Raw genomic sequence first — 13647 nt, 5'->3', positions numbered from 1 at the left:
GGACTCAGCCAAGCAGTGACGTTAAATTCTGCTCTGTCAGAAGACAGCATCTGTCAAAGCCCACATTTAAACTGCTGCCTGCCTGTGCAGCAGCTCGAGAACTACGGAATGGATTTTATACACCACGATTCCGGGTTAAAACAACTCCAAACCATTTCTATTACTGCCTAGCAACAATGAAGGAAGGAGCAGAGGGAGATCCTGTTACCGAAGCCAAGTGAGGCGCTCCCCGCGAACATTTCCAGCAGGAATATGGATCCTGGGGAGAGCAGAGCACAGCCCCGCATTGTCCGAGCCGCGAGGCAGCGGCTGTGAGAGCAGCCCCGGCTCCCGTCCTTTGTCTGCAGCATGAGCAGCGAGCCCCGAGCCAAGGACGCCGCCGGCCAGCCGGGAAGGTAACACGGCCACGGACGGACAGATGGACAGAGCGGATCCCGAGCGCGGCGGGCGCAGGAAGCAGGGCTGCTGCTGCTGCTGGGGGATGTGCGCATGGTCGAGAGCATCTTTTTTGCTGAAGTGATGGCGTGCCCAAACTATTTTCTGTGGGTATAATCCTGCACCATAAATGGCCTGACCAAGGAAGGTATGTCAAACCCTTGTGTGTGATGTTCATTCGCTTGTCTGTTACCTTTTCGACCATTGCAGATAATGATCGCTCCTAATTTTCAGAGCCCTGAGATAACAGCGTCTCAGAGCAGGGAGAAAGAATTCTAGCAGGTTTTGCTCTCCCCCAGCACAATGTCACTCCCTTCCACTGACTAAATGCGGTGCTCACAGTCTGCCAAGGCTGCTGTGGCTGGAGAGGAAGGATTAAAGGGATAATGGAGTTCCCATAATGATTGCTTTTAACTGAGAAATTAAAAACTCAAACCCCTCAAATACAGAAAAACCAGTTAGAAATCCTCTCGAACTAGGTCAGAATTAATCCTAATCTGAAGTAATCTTAAAGCATGGTAAAATGGCCATAATGTGACATATCGAGAGCACTGAACCATCAAAACAGACCACACAGTCAAAAGACATTATCTTAGAAGTCCCCTCAGCCCTTTTTACACCTGCTTTTCTGCCCCCCAAACACAAGCAAAATGTCACAAGGGCACTAGCAGCCAAGCAGAAATTGGGAGCGTGCAAAAGACTGGGCATGATTTAAACCATCAGCAGTGCAATCAGGCACCACGATTTACAAGTAACATCAGGCTCCCTGACATCCCAAAAGGAAACCTTCAAACACTACACACTCAAAATGGTAAGCACGTAACTTATCTCCTGCCATCACTGCAATTTCTGTTTAATATGAAAACACTGACTGTTTAACTTGGATTGTAAAGTGACATTCCATCTAATTGCCATTCATTCCTATTTTTTGTTGAAATTTAAATACTTTGTCACTAGTGACAAAAGAAAAGGTGAGTATTTGCAATAAAAATTTAAGACCTAAATCTATAGCAATTCAGTACACTACATAAAGAAAGTGCTTATCTGCAGAATCTTCCAATAAGGCATAATAAATCATTACATGTCAATATAAATGTGCTTTCTTTGCCCAAGGCAATGCCAACATGAAACAAAACAACTGCAGCTGGAAGGAGTTCACAAAGCAAGGGATGCAGCATACATCAGACACCGGTTTCAAATCAGTTTTAAGACATTTAGAATATAAAGTCAATTGAGAGAACTTTTAAAACAACAACAAAAAATGTATCTTTAGGCAACACTCCAGGAGAAGCACACCTGGTTAATGTAAGGCATTGGTATCAGGCATTTAAAAAGCTGCACATCAAACCTTATCCCAAATACTGTTTTGTGCAGAAGATTAATGGAGCTCGTAAGGGAAGCCAGGCACATTAAATGAGGCCCAATATGCAACTGCTGTTCATCAGAATACAAACTCTGGCTGCCTTTTGAACTCTTCCCTCTAATTTAAGAGTTTGCCCACACAGCTAATCAAAATATGAAAATCCAAGACGTGTGAATAGGAAGTCGAATGCTTCAATTTTCAAAGCTATAATTATAGAGCAGAACTGCAAGTACCAGGAACCAAAACACCAGCAGAGCACAGACCACAAATAAAAATTCAAGAGGCATTCACAGTTTATGTATTTGGCATTTGATAATGCATCAGTGACTGCACTGCCAGGTGCCAAAAATGAAGCAGCATTACCACAAATAACATCTCCAGAATGCAGTTACATGCTACAACACACTCCCCGAGGACAAGGTGAGTGTTCTAGAGACCCTCTGCTGTACTTCGGGTTTCTTATCTACTGTCAATAGTTGGTGCCTACTCATAACCATTCTGTCAAATGGAATTTTAAGTATTTGAGCAAAAAAAACTAATGCTCCAACCCTAATTAAATAAGAGAAAATAATATTTTTATTATAGAAATAGATGGTGGGTTTAATATCGATTAAGAGTTTTATACATTGTTTTTAAACAAGACACCCTAGCATGTAGTATTTTTTTCAAAGGTGCCATTGTTGTTGCTGTATTTTCAATGCTTAACACCTCACTGTATATTTTGAAATGTTTTACACACAACTGGAAAGAAAATGAGCCCACGTTATTTGGGTTTTTCCAGTCAATAGCTCTATAAAGCTGAAATACAAATGTGGGTACTTCCCCTATTCATGAAATGCCTTTTTAAAGGGCAAACAGAGACAGATTTTCTAAGGCACTCCTACCTTGAAAAATCAAACAACTACATTAAAAAATATCAAGGAAATATGACTTTCTTAAAATGTCTTCTGATTCTAGATCTGTCCCTCATGTAAAACTTATTTTCATATGCATTATGTAAGCATGCAGCCTAATAAAGAAAGGATTCGGCCATTGCAAGTGCCTGTGCTGGGACATCAGTGCATCAGGGAAACACAGAACCTGCAAACCCCTGCCAGTTTACACAAATATTTATATAACTTAAGATTCTCACTTTTGCCTGTTGCCTTACCCAAGTAGGTGCTCATCAAAACACTGCCTCAGATTAAAGATCAGTAGTGCAGTGCACTTTTTCCTGAGGTATTTCCATCTAATGACTGTAGTTTTTATAAGTGGAACAATTCAGTGTGACAAAATTAATCTGAGTTCTAGCTGCGACTCCACAGTGGAGAAAGTCCGGGTTTGATTTTCTTCCTAAACTGTGAATGCATGCAATGGAACAATAATTAACCAAACATTCCCACTGTTGCCCTCCAATCAAACAATGAACTGCCGTGACATCGGGGCTATCCTTTGAAGTAACATTTCTGTTTGCTTATTACAGAGATATTCCCCAATAGCTGAGCGTTCATCTACAACTCACTGCACGCTGCAGACAAACTAACAATTACGAGTTCTGAGGGGAAGCTTCTGTTTCTCCAGCAGGGAAAAGCAGGTGCAAATGGTCACATAAACACGAGTAGCATGCGTTTGGAGCTTATTTTCTTTTACATAAAAACAATATTCAGGTAAAAGCAGCACAAGCATGGAGTGTCAGGTTAATTCCTGTACTAGTTTAGACACAAGGGTTTATGATTTTTATAGGCACACCTGCGTGTCCGGGAAGCGGCACCAGCCCCGAATAGCTAAATGAGAAAATCAGATTTTAAAGCCAAAGGCACGAAGGCCGCCGGAGCGCCCTGGGCCGTTCGGGCGCTCCCGCAGGACCCCGGCGCGCCGTCCCGCGTCACACCGGGCGCGCAGCGTCGCCCCCTGGCGGGGTCACGGGCCGAGAGGCGGCTCCCGCTCATCCGGAGGGTGACGGTAAAGATCCCGGCAGTGAGTAAAATAAACATCAGGAGAACCCCTCTCCCCCACCCTTCCGAAACACAAATATTCCCTTTGGTGAACAGGGCAACTCAATGTTGCATCACACACATACAGCTTAATACCCTATTATTCGACTGACATCTCAAATTACTCCCTTAGGGCGTTAAACTCTGTAATTTCCCATGTAACATATCACTTGGTTTTTAAATGCACAAATTATTCCAAATATTGGTTTAAGAAGATAGCGAAGCAATTAATAAATCGCATATTTCTATTAGGAACAGCATTTTCTATGGACTCTTGTTCAACTGTCATCCTTTTTTCCTATACAAGACCCTAGGGCCCAGGAATAAATTAGAGCAAATTGAAAATCACAAACGAATTGCTATTGTACAGTGAAAGTTCATTTACGAGATGATGTGATCAGCTTTTAATATGCAGCATCATGAAGCTGCCATATTGACTCTGCTGCTGAATATGAACAAAAATTTAAGAGAAAATGAAGCACAGACTACTTTGGCACTTTTTCCTACAGCTACAGCTGCTGGTCAGAATACTTGAAATTTCCAACTACTATGTGCAGTACTTACATATACTTTTATAGAGGGGAAAAAACCCAACCCAATATCATGATCATCAGATCGTTGGCCAGAAACTTAGTCCTGAGCAATTTTATTTTCTGTTAACATGATCACTACCCAAGATCTCTGTCGACTCAACATCAAGAGCTTAATTTTAACTCAGCTGCCTCTGAGGCTGGCACCACAGCACAGTGCTCCATCCAGTGTTTTCTCCAATGCAGAGTAGAAGGTGAAAGGTGCCTGAGAAGTGACCAGGAATGTCATCTGCACTAGCATCTGAGGGCAGTGCAGTGAGCTTACTGGACCCTGAAAATGAATTTTGACAGGTGCATCTTCTCAGTGCCCTTCCTTGCACAGTGGGGCTGGTGGAGCCGCGCCAGGCAGTGTCCTGTGACTAACACAGCTCTGCCACCGCCGTCTGTCCCACCACCAGGCACGGCAGTCTGTAAAAAGGGCTGGAAAACTGTCAGCCATCCCAGCCTCTGCATGTCAAATCAATTTTAATTAATGCCATTAAACCTTCCATCTGCCAGCAAGGCTTTCTCATTCAAGTCCTTCTCAAACACTCTACAAGGATTTCACAGCCATGGATATGAAGCTATTTACATCTGCTTCACACTTTTTCCTGCTAATATGATCCATTTTCTTTTTGCCTCTTTATCTTTGGTATCCAGAATGTTTGTTGAAACTTTTACCAAGCAAAAAGCATTTTTAAAAGCTAACAAATCAAGTTAAATCATAAAACAAGGTTGGCTTTTAGCCTCAGTCAAATCTTATTTCCATTGACACGGGCTGTTCTTTGAAAAAGTAAATTTAACTCAATTTTATGTTTATATCTAGTTTCTATTTGTAACCGTTTCTATTACGAGTGTGTAAAATGAAAGATTTCTGATTTTTTTTTTTTCTTTGCAGAGCGAGCCATTTGCAGACGATTGCTCAACTCAAAGGAAAATGAATACCAAAGAATAGCAGTGGATTCTAAACCAATTGGAAAAGCCTTTTCCTTGAGCATTGTCTCACATCCCATCACTGGATCCTTACAACATGCTGCAGTGGAGAAGACGGCACTGCTGCTTGGCAAAGATGACCTGGAATACCAAAAGGTCTCTGTTTCGCACCCATCTCATCGGCCTGGTCTCTCTGGTGTTTCTTTTTGCCATGTTTCTGTTCTTTAACCACCACGACTGGCTGCCAGGCAAGGCTGGATTCAGAGAAAACCCCATGTCTTACACCATCCGAGGATTCAGATCTACAAAAAGCGAGACCAACCACAGCTCTCTAAGGAACGTGTGGAGAGATGCTGTGCCTCAGACACTGCGGCCTCCGACAGTCACCAACCCCAACAACACGGATCTGTCCCCACAGGGAGTCACCGGTTTGGAAAACACCCTCAGTGCCAATGGGAGTATTTACAACGAGAAAGGCACTGGGCACCCAACTTCCTATCATTTCAGATACGTCATCAACGAGCCGGACAAGTGCCAGGAAAAAACCCCTTTTCTAATACTGCTCATAGCTGCAGAGCCAGGCCAGGTGGAGGCCAGACAAGCAATTCGACAGACCTGGGGCAATGAAAGCCTGACACCTGGCATCCACATTGTGCGGATTTTTTTGTTGGGCTTAAGCACCAAGGTAGATGGATACCTCCAGAGAACCATCCTTGAGGAAAGCAGACAGTACCACGACATCATTCAACAAGAATACTTTGACACCTACTATAATTTAACTATAAAAACTCTGATGGGAATGAACTGGGTTGCAACCTACTGTCCACATGTTCCGTATGTTATGAAAACTGATAGTGATATGTTTGTCAATACTGAGTATTTAATACACAAGCTTCTGAAACCAGAACTTCCTCCGAGGCACAAGTATTTTACAGGTTATTTAATGAGAGGTTATGCACCTAATAGGAACAAGGATAGCAAGTGGTATATGCCACCTGATTTGTATCCAAGTGAACGTTACCCTGTATTTTGCTCTGGAACTGGTTATGTTTTTTCTGGAGACTTAGCAGAAAAGATCTTTAAGGTCTCCTTAAGCATCAGACGTTTACACTTAGAGGACGTGTACGTGGGGATCTGTCTCGCCAAGCTGCGGATTGACCCCATGCCCCCACCCAACGAGTTTGTCTTCAATCACTGGCGAGTTTCTTACTCCAGCTGTAAATACAGCCACCTAATTACCTCCCATCAGTTCCAACCCAGCGAGCTGATCAAATACTGGAACCACCTGCAGCAGAACAAGCACAACGCCTGCGCCAACGCGGCCAAAGACAAGGCCGGCAGGTTCCGCCACCGCAGGCTGCACTGAGGGCCCACGGCACGTGTACAGAAACAGGGACACCCAGCAGCCCCAGTTCTGAGCCCAGCACACAGGGCAGGAGGGAAATTATTTTTTTAAGTTAAAAAAAAAAATTATAGCTCTTGAGTATGATGAAATTATAACCAAACGGTTTTCCCAGCGAATTCGAGATTAATAAAAAAGACAAGATGGTATATAAGGATTTCTGTGTTAACATGCAATAATAAGCATGCACACTTTGGTGGTACAATTGCTGATTCATGTGCCAGTAAAATGTAATTGAGCATATTTTCCACACTAAAATTTTTATTTTAAGGAGTGCATTCATAGCTCTAGTTCTCTTCCCTGTAATTTCTTATTATCCAGAACTGCTATGAAATGGAAAATCAAAAACTAAGGAAATGCACAAAAGGCAGATCAGTTTTACCTTCAAATGCCACATGACAATTATTATACTACTTTAATGTATCACACATTTAGCAATGTCACGATTTAGTAAGACACTACCAATAAATCCTAAAGCACTAAGAGTGTACTCCCTTGAAGTAGGTCCAGTTTTCAGAAGTTTGCTTATTTGGTTTGGAAGGAGAGATAAATGAAATCAAAGTTGCAAAGCTGCTGTGTACATTGGCGTCAGAAATGCAAGTGGTGATCTGGATGCAACTTTCAGTCCACAAAGAACTGACTGAAAGTTACTCCATTCTCTAGAAATCACAGGGCAAGCTCCTAAGATCTGGTGCCAAGTAACATTCATTCCACTTGGAACCTTCATGCAAATTCATTGCATCTGCTATTAATTTCCCTACGTAACTTCAAGGTAACTCAGAGGCTGATGAGAAATGTAAAACGTAAGTTCCAGTCTTGCACCATTCTTGACAAAATTGCATTTTTTGCAAAGCAGGAGAAAATTAATCAAACATGTTGTTTTGCTCTTTCCTGTCTGACAAAAAGCAAGGCTCAGCCAAGTGAAAGCACATCTGCTGGAGAAAATTAAGCCCTACACCTGAGTTTATAGGTGGGGAAAACTAGGTCACAATAAGATTGAGAGTTCCAGCCAACAAGATGGGCAGGAACAAAGCCTAAGCAATTTAAAGTCACAACACATACCACTGAGAACAATTTGAGAGAAGTGGGTTAAATCTATTTACAGGTTTGCAGTTTTCTAACAAACAGAACTTTTAAAGCTTATTTTCCAACTGTTACAGCAGAGTTGTATCAAATTCAGGTTATTACTGCTTGTCACAGTGCCAGGGTAAGCAATACCCACCTCTGATCATCAGCAAATGATCAAACTGCAATTAGTTTTCTGTTTGACTGGGACTTATTAATTGGAGAAAATACAAATATTTGATGTACTTTTATTATTTAATAAAATTGATTATATTTATGGTCTTAAGAATTTACTTTTTCTGGGAAAGCTGCTCAGGAAGAAAGAAATTTCTAACTTTAGCATTACTAGATTTTTCTAGTGTTCCCTAGTCCTTGAAGCCTGGTTTTCATGCACAGTACAGAGATGACAGGAGGGTTTTCTCCTTTGTAATGAGAAGGCAAATCATATCACTGACCATTCTCAGCAGCTCTTCTCAGGGCTGTCTGTCTGCAGGAACTCTCACATGTGAACAGACTGCAAGGCCCTGGATGCACCTCTGAAACAACTCCAGCAGGTCCTCCAGAAGGTGGGGATAGGAATTTGCTCAACACCATTTTTTTGGTGATCTTCCACTAAATTTTTTCCTGTGTTGTATTTGGGGTGTGCTAATTGTAAATTTCTGCATTTTCATCACACCTGAACTAACACAAATGTCTGGTTTTGGGGAAAACAAACACCAGTAAAAGTATTAACTCTCTTCTGCAGAGATTTCTCTGACTAAACTGCAAGCTCATACACTGGGTTTACACGATGCCTGTTGGCATTCATGTGAGAGAGCTGCCCAGGACAGATGTTTGGGAGTGTGCTCTCAGCCCCCAGTGCAGGTCTCCCCAGCCCATGTGCTGCTGGCTCCCAGCTGGAGGCACCTGGCAGAAGGGCACTGGAGCAGGCTCTACCCTGCAGTGCTAGCTCCAGACCCCAGAGTGGGTGTGGGAACCAGCTGCTGCAAGGGACTGAGCTCTGGAACATGTCCAATGCCATAAGTGGCCCAGGACACACTCCAGCCTCCTGGAGAGGACTTCAGCCTGCTCCCAGCCCTTGGCACTTTCCAGCTCCACTGTGATGCACTTGATTTTACCAACTCTGGCTAGTTCTAAATGCTCTTCTGGCTCCTGGGTGTAGTCCAAGAGGTTAATACTAAATCTTAAATAGTTTGGCACTGGCATCATCAAGTTTGGCAGCCAAACCACCTCTTGGGTGCAGGGCTTTGGAGCTCCTACACGATGTTGATCTGCCCAAGCTTGGCAGAACCACAGCACAGTGCCCATGAGTTCAGCATACCAAACCTCCTGCTACTCACAGGACTAGTGAGGAGCACCAGAATGCTAAATAAAAAGCCATTCTTAATGCCCTTTTAAGGGTCCAACGTGATTTTTTAAATTTGTATTAATGTTTGGGTGTAAGTTGAAACCACTCTATAAACATACTTGAATCCTTATCAAGATGGTCAAAGGCTACTAAAATCATTTGCATCCAAGTACTGTTTTCTTACCCAGTTTGTTGCAAAGCTTTCAGAAACAAAAGGGAATCATTTTGTGTGATGAAATATGCAATTACAGAATGAACACTACATTCTTTTCTCTGAATGTTTTACTGTTTTCTAGCTTGTGTTTAAGCTATTTGCTCACTCTACTAGAATATAAAAACAGTTCATGTTAAAAATAGTGCAATAATTAATTATATCATTAAAAGCCTGGACAAGTTCTCTCACTTCCTTTCCCCATACAGCAAGAAAAAAAACATTTCTCATTACCCATAGCATACAAACTTGTAGCTAAAAACTCTAACATGTCTGCAATGCAGTAAAAAAACTATTCATTGAATACAGAAGTACAAGAGTTTGTATAATACTTGCTTTAAATGTTTTTACTTCTCTGTATGTCTGCTTCAGGATGAAAACAAATAGAAAAAGTCATAATGGCTCAAAAGCTAGGATGGGAGAAAAAAATCGTGACATTCTCAGCACCAATATTCTGGCAAAAAAACAAGTCTTAGAAAAGTTGGGCTGGTAACAAGAACCAGAAATTGGAATTCCATCATTTTCCCATATTTATTTAACTTTCAGCTTAACAAAGATTTACGCCTGGATACTATAGGACCAAAAGGAAGTCCCACAAAAAAAAGTTGTTATTGAACAACAGAACTGTTCCTTTCACGTCTCCAATCAAATCAGTGGTGTGAGATATTTGCACATCCCACACCAATAGAACTAAGAATGCAAAATGTGCAACTACACCTTTTGGTGTAGTAGAACTGATCCCATCCCCAGCCACTGAGAAATCTTTCATGGGTAAAGTTTGCAGTTGTTCTAAATTTTTAAAATTACATGTCAAGGTACTTCCAAGCATCAGTGGTTGTTCTGCGAGAAAATTCAGTGCCCACTAAGATCTTCACTTAAATTTATAAACTTAAATTATGGGATGGCAGTGATCTAGAAGAGATGAGACAAACTGCTTTTCAGGTTAACCTTACTAGAACAGCAATTTACAATCTGCTTTTCTTTGCAGTGCAGTAATATTAAATGTGTCAGTCCTCATTTACAAATATTTTCAGAAAATATCAACATGTTAAGACATGCATTAAGTGTCTCCAAGCCCAGGCTGAATCAGGCACTGGAGGGGAGGGAAGCACCTAAAGGCCATTACTTTAGACTGCCTCCCTCTTCCCACTTATTTTCCTGATGTGTTAACACAGTCCCTAATCACACATCAATCTAAAATACCTACAAAATCCCACAGGGCAAGAAAACCTTTTCCCTTGAAGGAATGCTCATTACAATGCATGGAAACTTCCTAGGAGAAAACGAAAGGGAGGGGAAAGATTCTAATACAGGAGCTACTGCTTCTTCCATTTGTGCTTTTGGAAAGAACAGCCTTGTAACTGATTTGCAAAAACATCACTTCTTGTTGCCATATTTTCCCAATTTCAGATGCTATTTCTCAATCCCTCTTTTGCTGTCAAATAGCACAAATAAGCAAATATTGAACAATCACTCAGTTACACTGTGAGAACTGCACCTCTCAGTGAAAAGCATTAATGTCCTTTTCGTTTCAGATTGTCCTTTCAGAGCAGGATGTGACTTAGGGCACGGTATCACCCCTTTGCTGAGCACATGTACTGGACGTGGCCCTGGCTGTTCTCCCTGCAGATCTCATCTCCAGCACACCCAGCCCTGCCTCCCCTTCCCCAGCCAGTCTATGGGCAGCCCCAGGGAAGGAGGGAGGCAGGGGAGCTGCATGACCAGCTCTGAAATGCTGCACTGTGCAAATGTAGGTCAGCAAGGACAGGACGTGGGCTCTGCTTTGTACCAACAGTGCAGGCAAAGGCTTTCCAGGGCAGGAGGCTGGGGGAGGGCTCTGGAAAACAACTTCTTGCAGCAAGTCAGTGAAAAAGGAGCTTGAATGTCAGAAAACAGAAGAGTGAAACTAAAAATGCACAGCTGATCAACACCACACAGGTTGGAAACACAGGGCAGGCTCAGTGGCAGGGAAAAGCATTAGAAAACTGAGGCCAAATGAGAAAGCAGGATCTGGAATTCTAGTCATAAGTGTCCACACTTCTGCACTTAGGGAAGATTTACATATGAGGTAAATCCATTCTTCTAACAAAACGTTTCATTTGTGACTGCAGTTTCTTAAAGCCCAAACCAAATTCCAAGTCATGACACCATGGCATGAACAGCAGGTCAGTAACTCCAAAGAGAGTACTTTACACATAGTACATGGCAAACCAAGAGCAAAGCAAATGAGATCACTTGTGCCTAGGATTTGTATCTCATCTTCACATAAAGAGTTAAATTGAGCCTTCATTTGTTCCAGCTCAAAAGAAACAGAGCCTGCTACATTATGGTACCTTCTTTTCATAGTTAAAAGACTGCAAAGGAATTTAACTGAATATGGGATATGGATGAACATTACCACGTTGCTTTTCTGATATTGCCATGGCAACAGTTACAAGAGCTCTCTTAAGCATTTAAACCTGACAGTTTTCCTGATAACACTAACTGAATGATAGTAATGATGCATTTTGGTTCACGAGCTAACTGCTCTATAACCACAGAGTGTGAACCATTCCCTTCACTTTTCTCAAGACTGCACTTTTGGTCAAAAGGTTCTGACCAAGACAGTAACCTTGAATTACCACTCAAAAAAAAAAAAAAAGTCGCCTCAGCTCAGGGAGCGCTGGTGGCTTAAAGCTTTATGTACTCTCAAAGGTTTCCATGTGAATGTTTAAGTTGAGCAGTGTCCAGGGTGGAGAAGTCAAGGCTGCTAAAATCTTTGATGGGATTTTTCTCAAAGGGCTTTCATTAGCCTGGCAAGGCTGGAGGGAAAAACCCACTTTCTGAAGGGTGGAGTGAATTGTTGCTGACCTTCAAGATGTCATTTGCTGAAGCAAAGAGGACGAGGAAAAAACTGGTGGTTTTATACAATCTCTATCAGTTTGTAACCACTACACACTTTTTTAAATACCAAAACACTACAAGCTATAGTACCTCAGTGAGGCCAAAGGGCACTGAGGAATCCACAGTGTGCTCTGAGGACAAGGGCATCACAGCAACGCCTCCACCTTCTATTAGCCCATTTAGCTTTAGCTAATAATAAGTGGCATTTCAACTGTTTAATAGGAATATTCTGTGAACCACTCACTCTGATCTCCCAGATGCTCAGTGTGGGCATAATGGAGAAGTCTCTTTTTCTTTACCTCATTAAAAAGTGAAGTGTGTGAAACATGTTTGTCATCCTAACATTTTAAGGATACCAGCTTTGATAATGTCTTGCAATGTATTCAACTAAAAAAGATTAAAATACTGGAAACTGTGAAATCTTTAAAAATTTCCCAAGATGACAAAAATTCAGGTTTCATAAGAAAAAGTCATGCTTGCAAAGATCTAAGAAAATCTTTCAACACAAAAAAAGCCCTCAGAAGGTAAAGTATTCACAGTTCTTTTGCTGTTAACACTTCTTAAAGTTTTATACTAAATTAAAAATTAACTTCCATGCCATCCTAAAACCACCAAATCCCTTCACACTCTTGAAAAACCACAACCTCACCACATCTTTTCTTCTGGAAAGGCCAAGTGTTCCCACATCTCAATCAGGCTCAAAGTGTATAACGAGAAAAACCAACTGCCACAAGAAATCCTTTGTTAATAAAGTACTAGACAAGACACTGAAGGAAACTAAAACCTTCCTCACTGCCTTTTCTAAATATTTAACATACCCTGCATGAGAACTATTTTGAGACTAAGAATAACTTACAATCTTGCAGGTTTCATTCAGGATTTGTGTCACTGTCATCACTTGCAAAAGCAGCATCAATTTACGTCACATTTTAAACCTGTTTTGCCCCAACATCCAGGTTGATACAAGATGACAAAAAAAGAAACACTGGAAAGTACCATCTGTGACTCAGTCAAAAATTCAGTGCTGCTACTTAATGCAAATGCCAGTCCTTTTATAGGAATTCTTTCAAAGTCCACCAAGACATCGATTTTTGCTGCCATAAAAACTCAGCTCAATTATCCAGCCTTCTGAATGAAGAGAACCAATTTCCCATTGCATCATCTTTAACTAATCTACAATGTTGTATTTTATTGACTGGGTTTTAGTGCAGAAAAGGATAATATTTTTATGTCCCAAAAATGTAAAGAAATGAGACAATTCAGAGGTGCTCTTAATGTTACTCAAGACTCTAAAATAAAGGTAAATAACCCGTACATACCTGAGACAACAACTGACACCTCTATCGCACAAAAAGCAAATTACAAAGCCTATGCTGTACCTACAGTGAGGTATACCAAAGAGAAAAAGCAAAAACCAACCAAAATCCAGCAACCCCCCAGAAATCACCTTATTGTTATATAGAAG

General features: G+C 41.5%; 2 protein-coding genes across 2 annotated transcripts in view; one reads left to right on the top strand and one right to left on the bottom strand.

Moving 5' to 3' along the window:
* The window catches only part of CDC73 (cell division cycle 73), a 101839-nt gene that overhangs the window by 40394 nt on the left and 47798 nt on the right, over positions 1–13647 (bottom strand). The gene's annotated exons all lie outside the window — the stretch shown is intronic.
* B3GALT2 (beta-1,3-galactosyltransferase 2) lies at positions 38–8029 on the top strand. The gene is made up of 2 exons (XM_063165512.1): positions 38–583; positions 5239–8029. Exon 2 carries the CDS (start codon positions 5371–5373, stop codon positions 6637–6639), a length of 1269 nt encoding a protein of 422 aa, XP_063021582.1. The 5' UTR covers positions 38–583; positions 5239–5370; the 3' UTR covers positions 6640–8029.

The sequence above is a fragment of the Melospiza melodia genome, chromosome 11 (genome assembly GCF_035770615.1).
Source record: "Melospiza melodia melodia isolate bMelMel2 chromosome 11, bMelMel2.pri, whole genome shotgun sequence".
Lineage (NCBI taxonomy): Eukaryota > Metazoa > Chordata > Aves > Passeriformes > Passerellidae > Melospiza > Melospiza melodia.
This window is presented reverse-complemented; position numbering and strand designations above follow the sequence as displayed.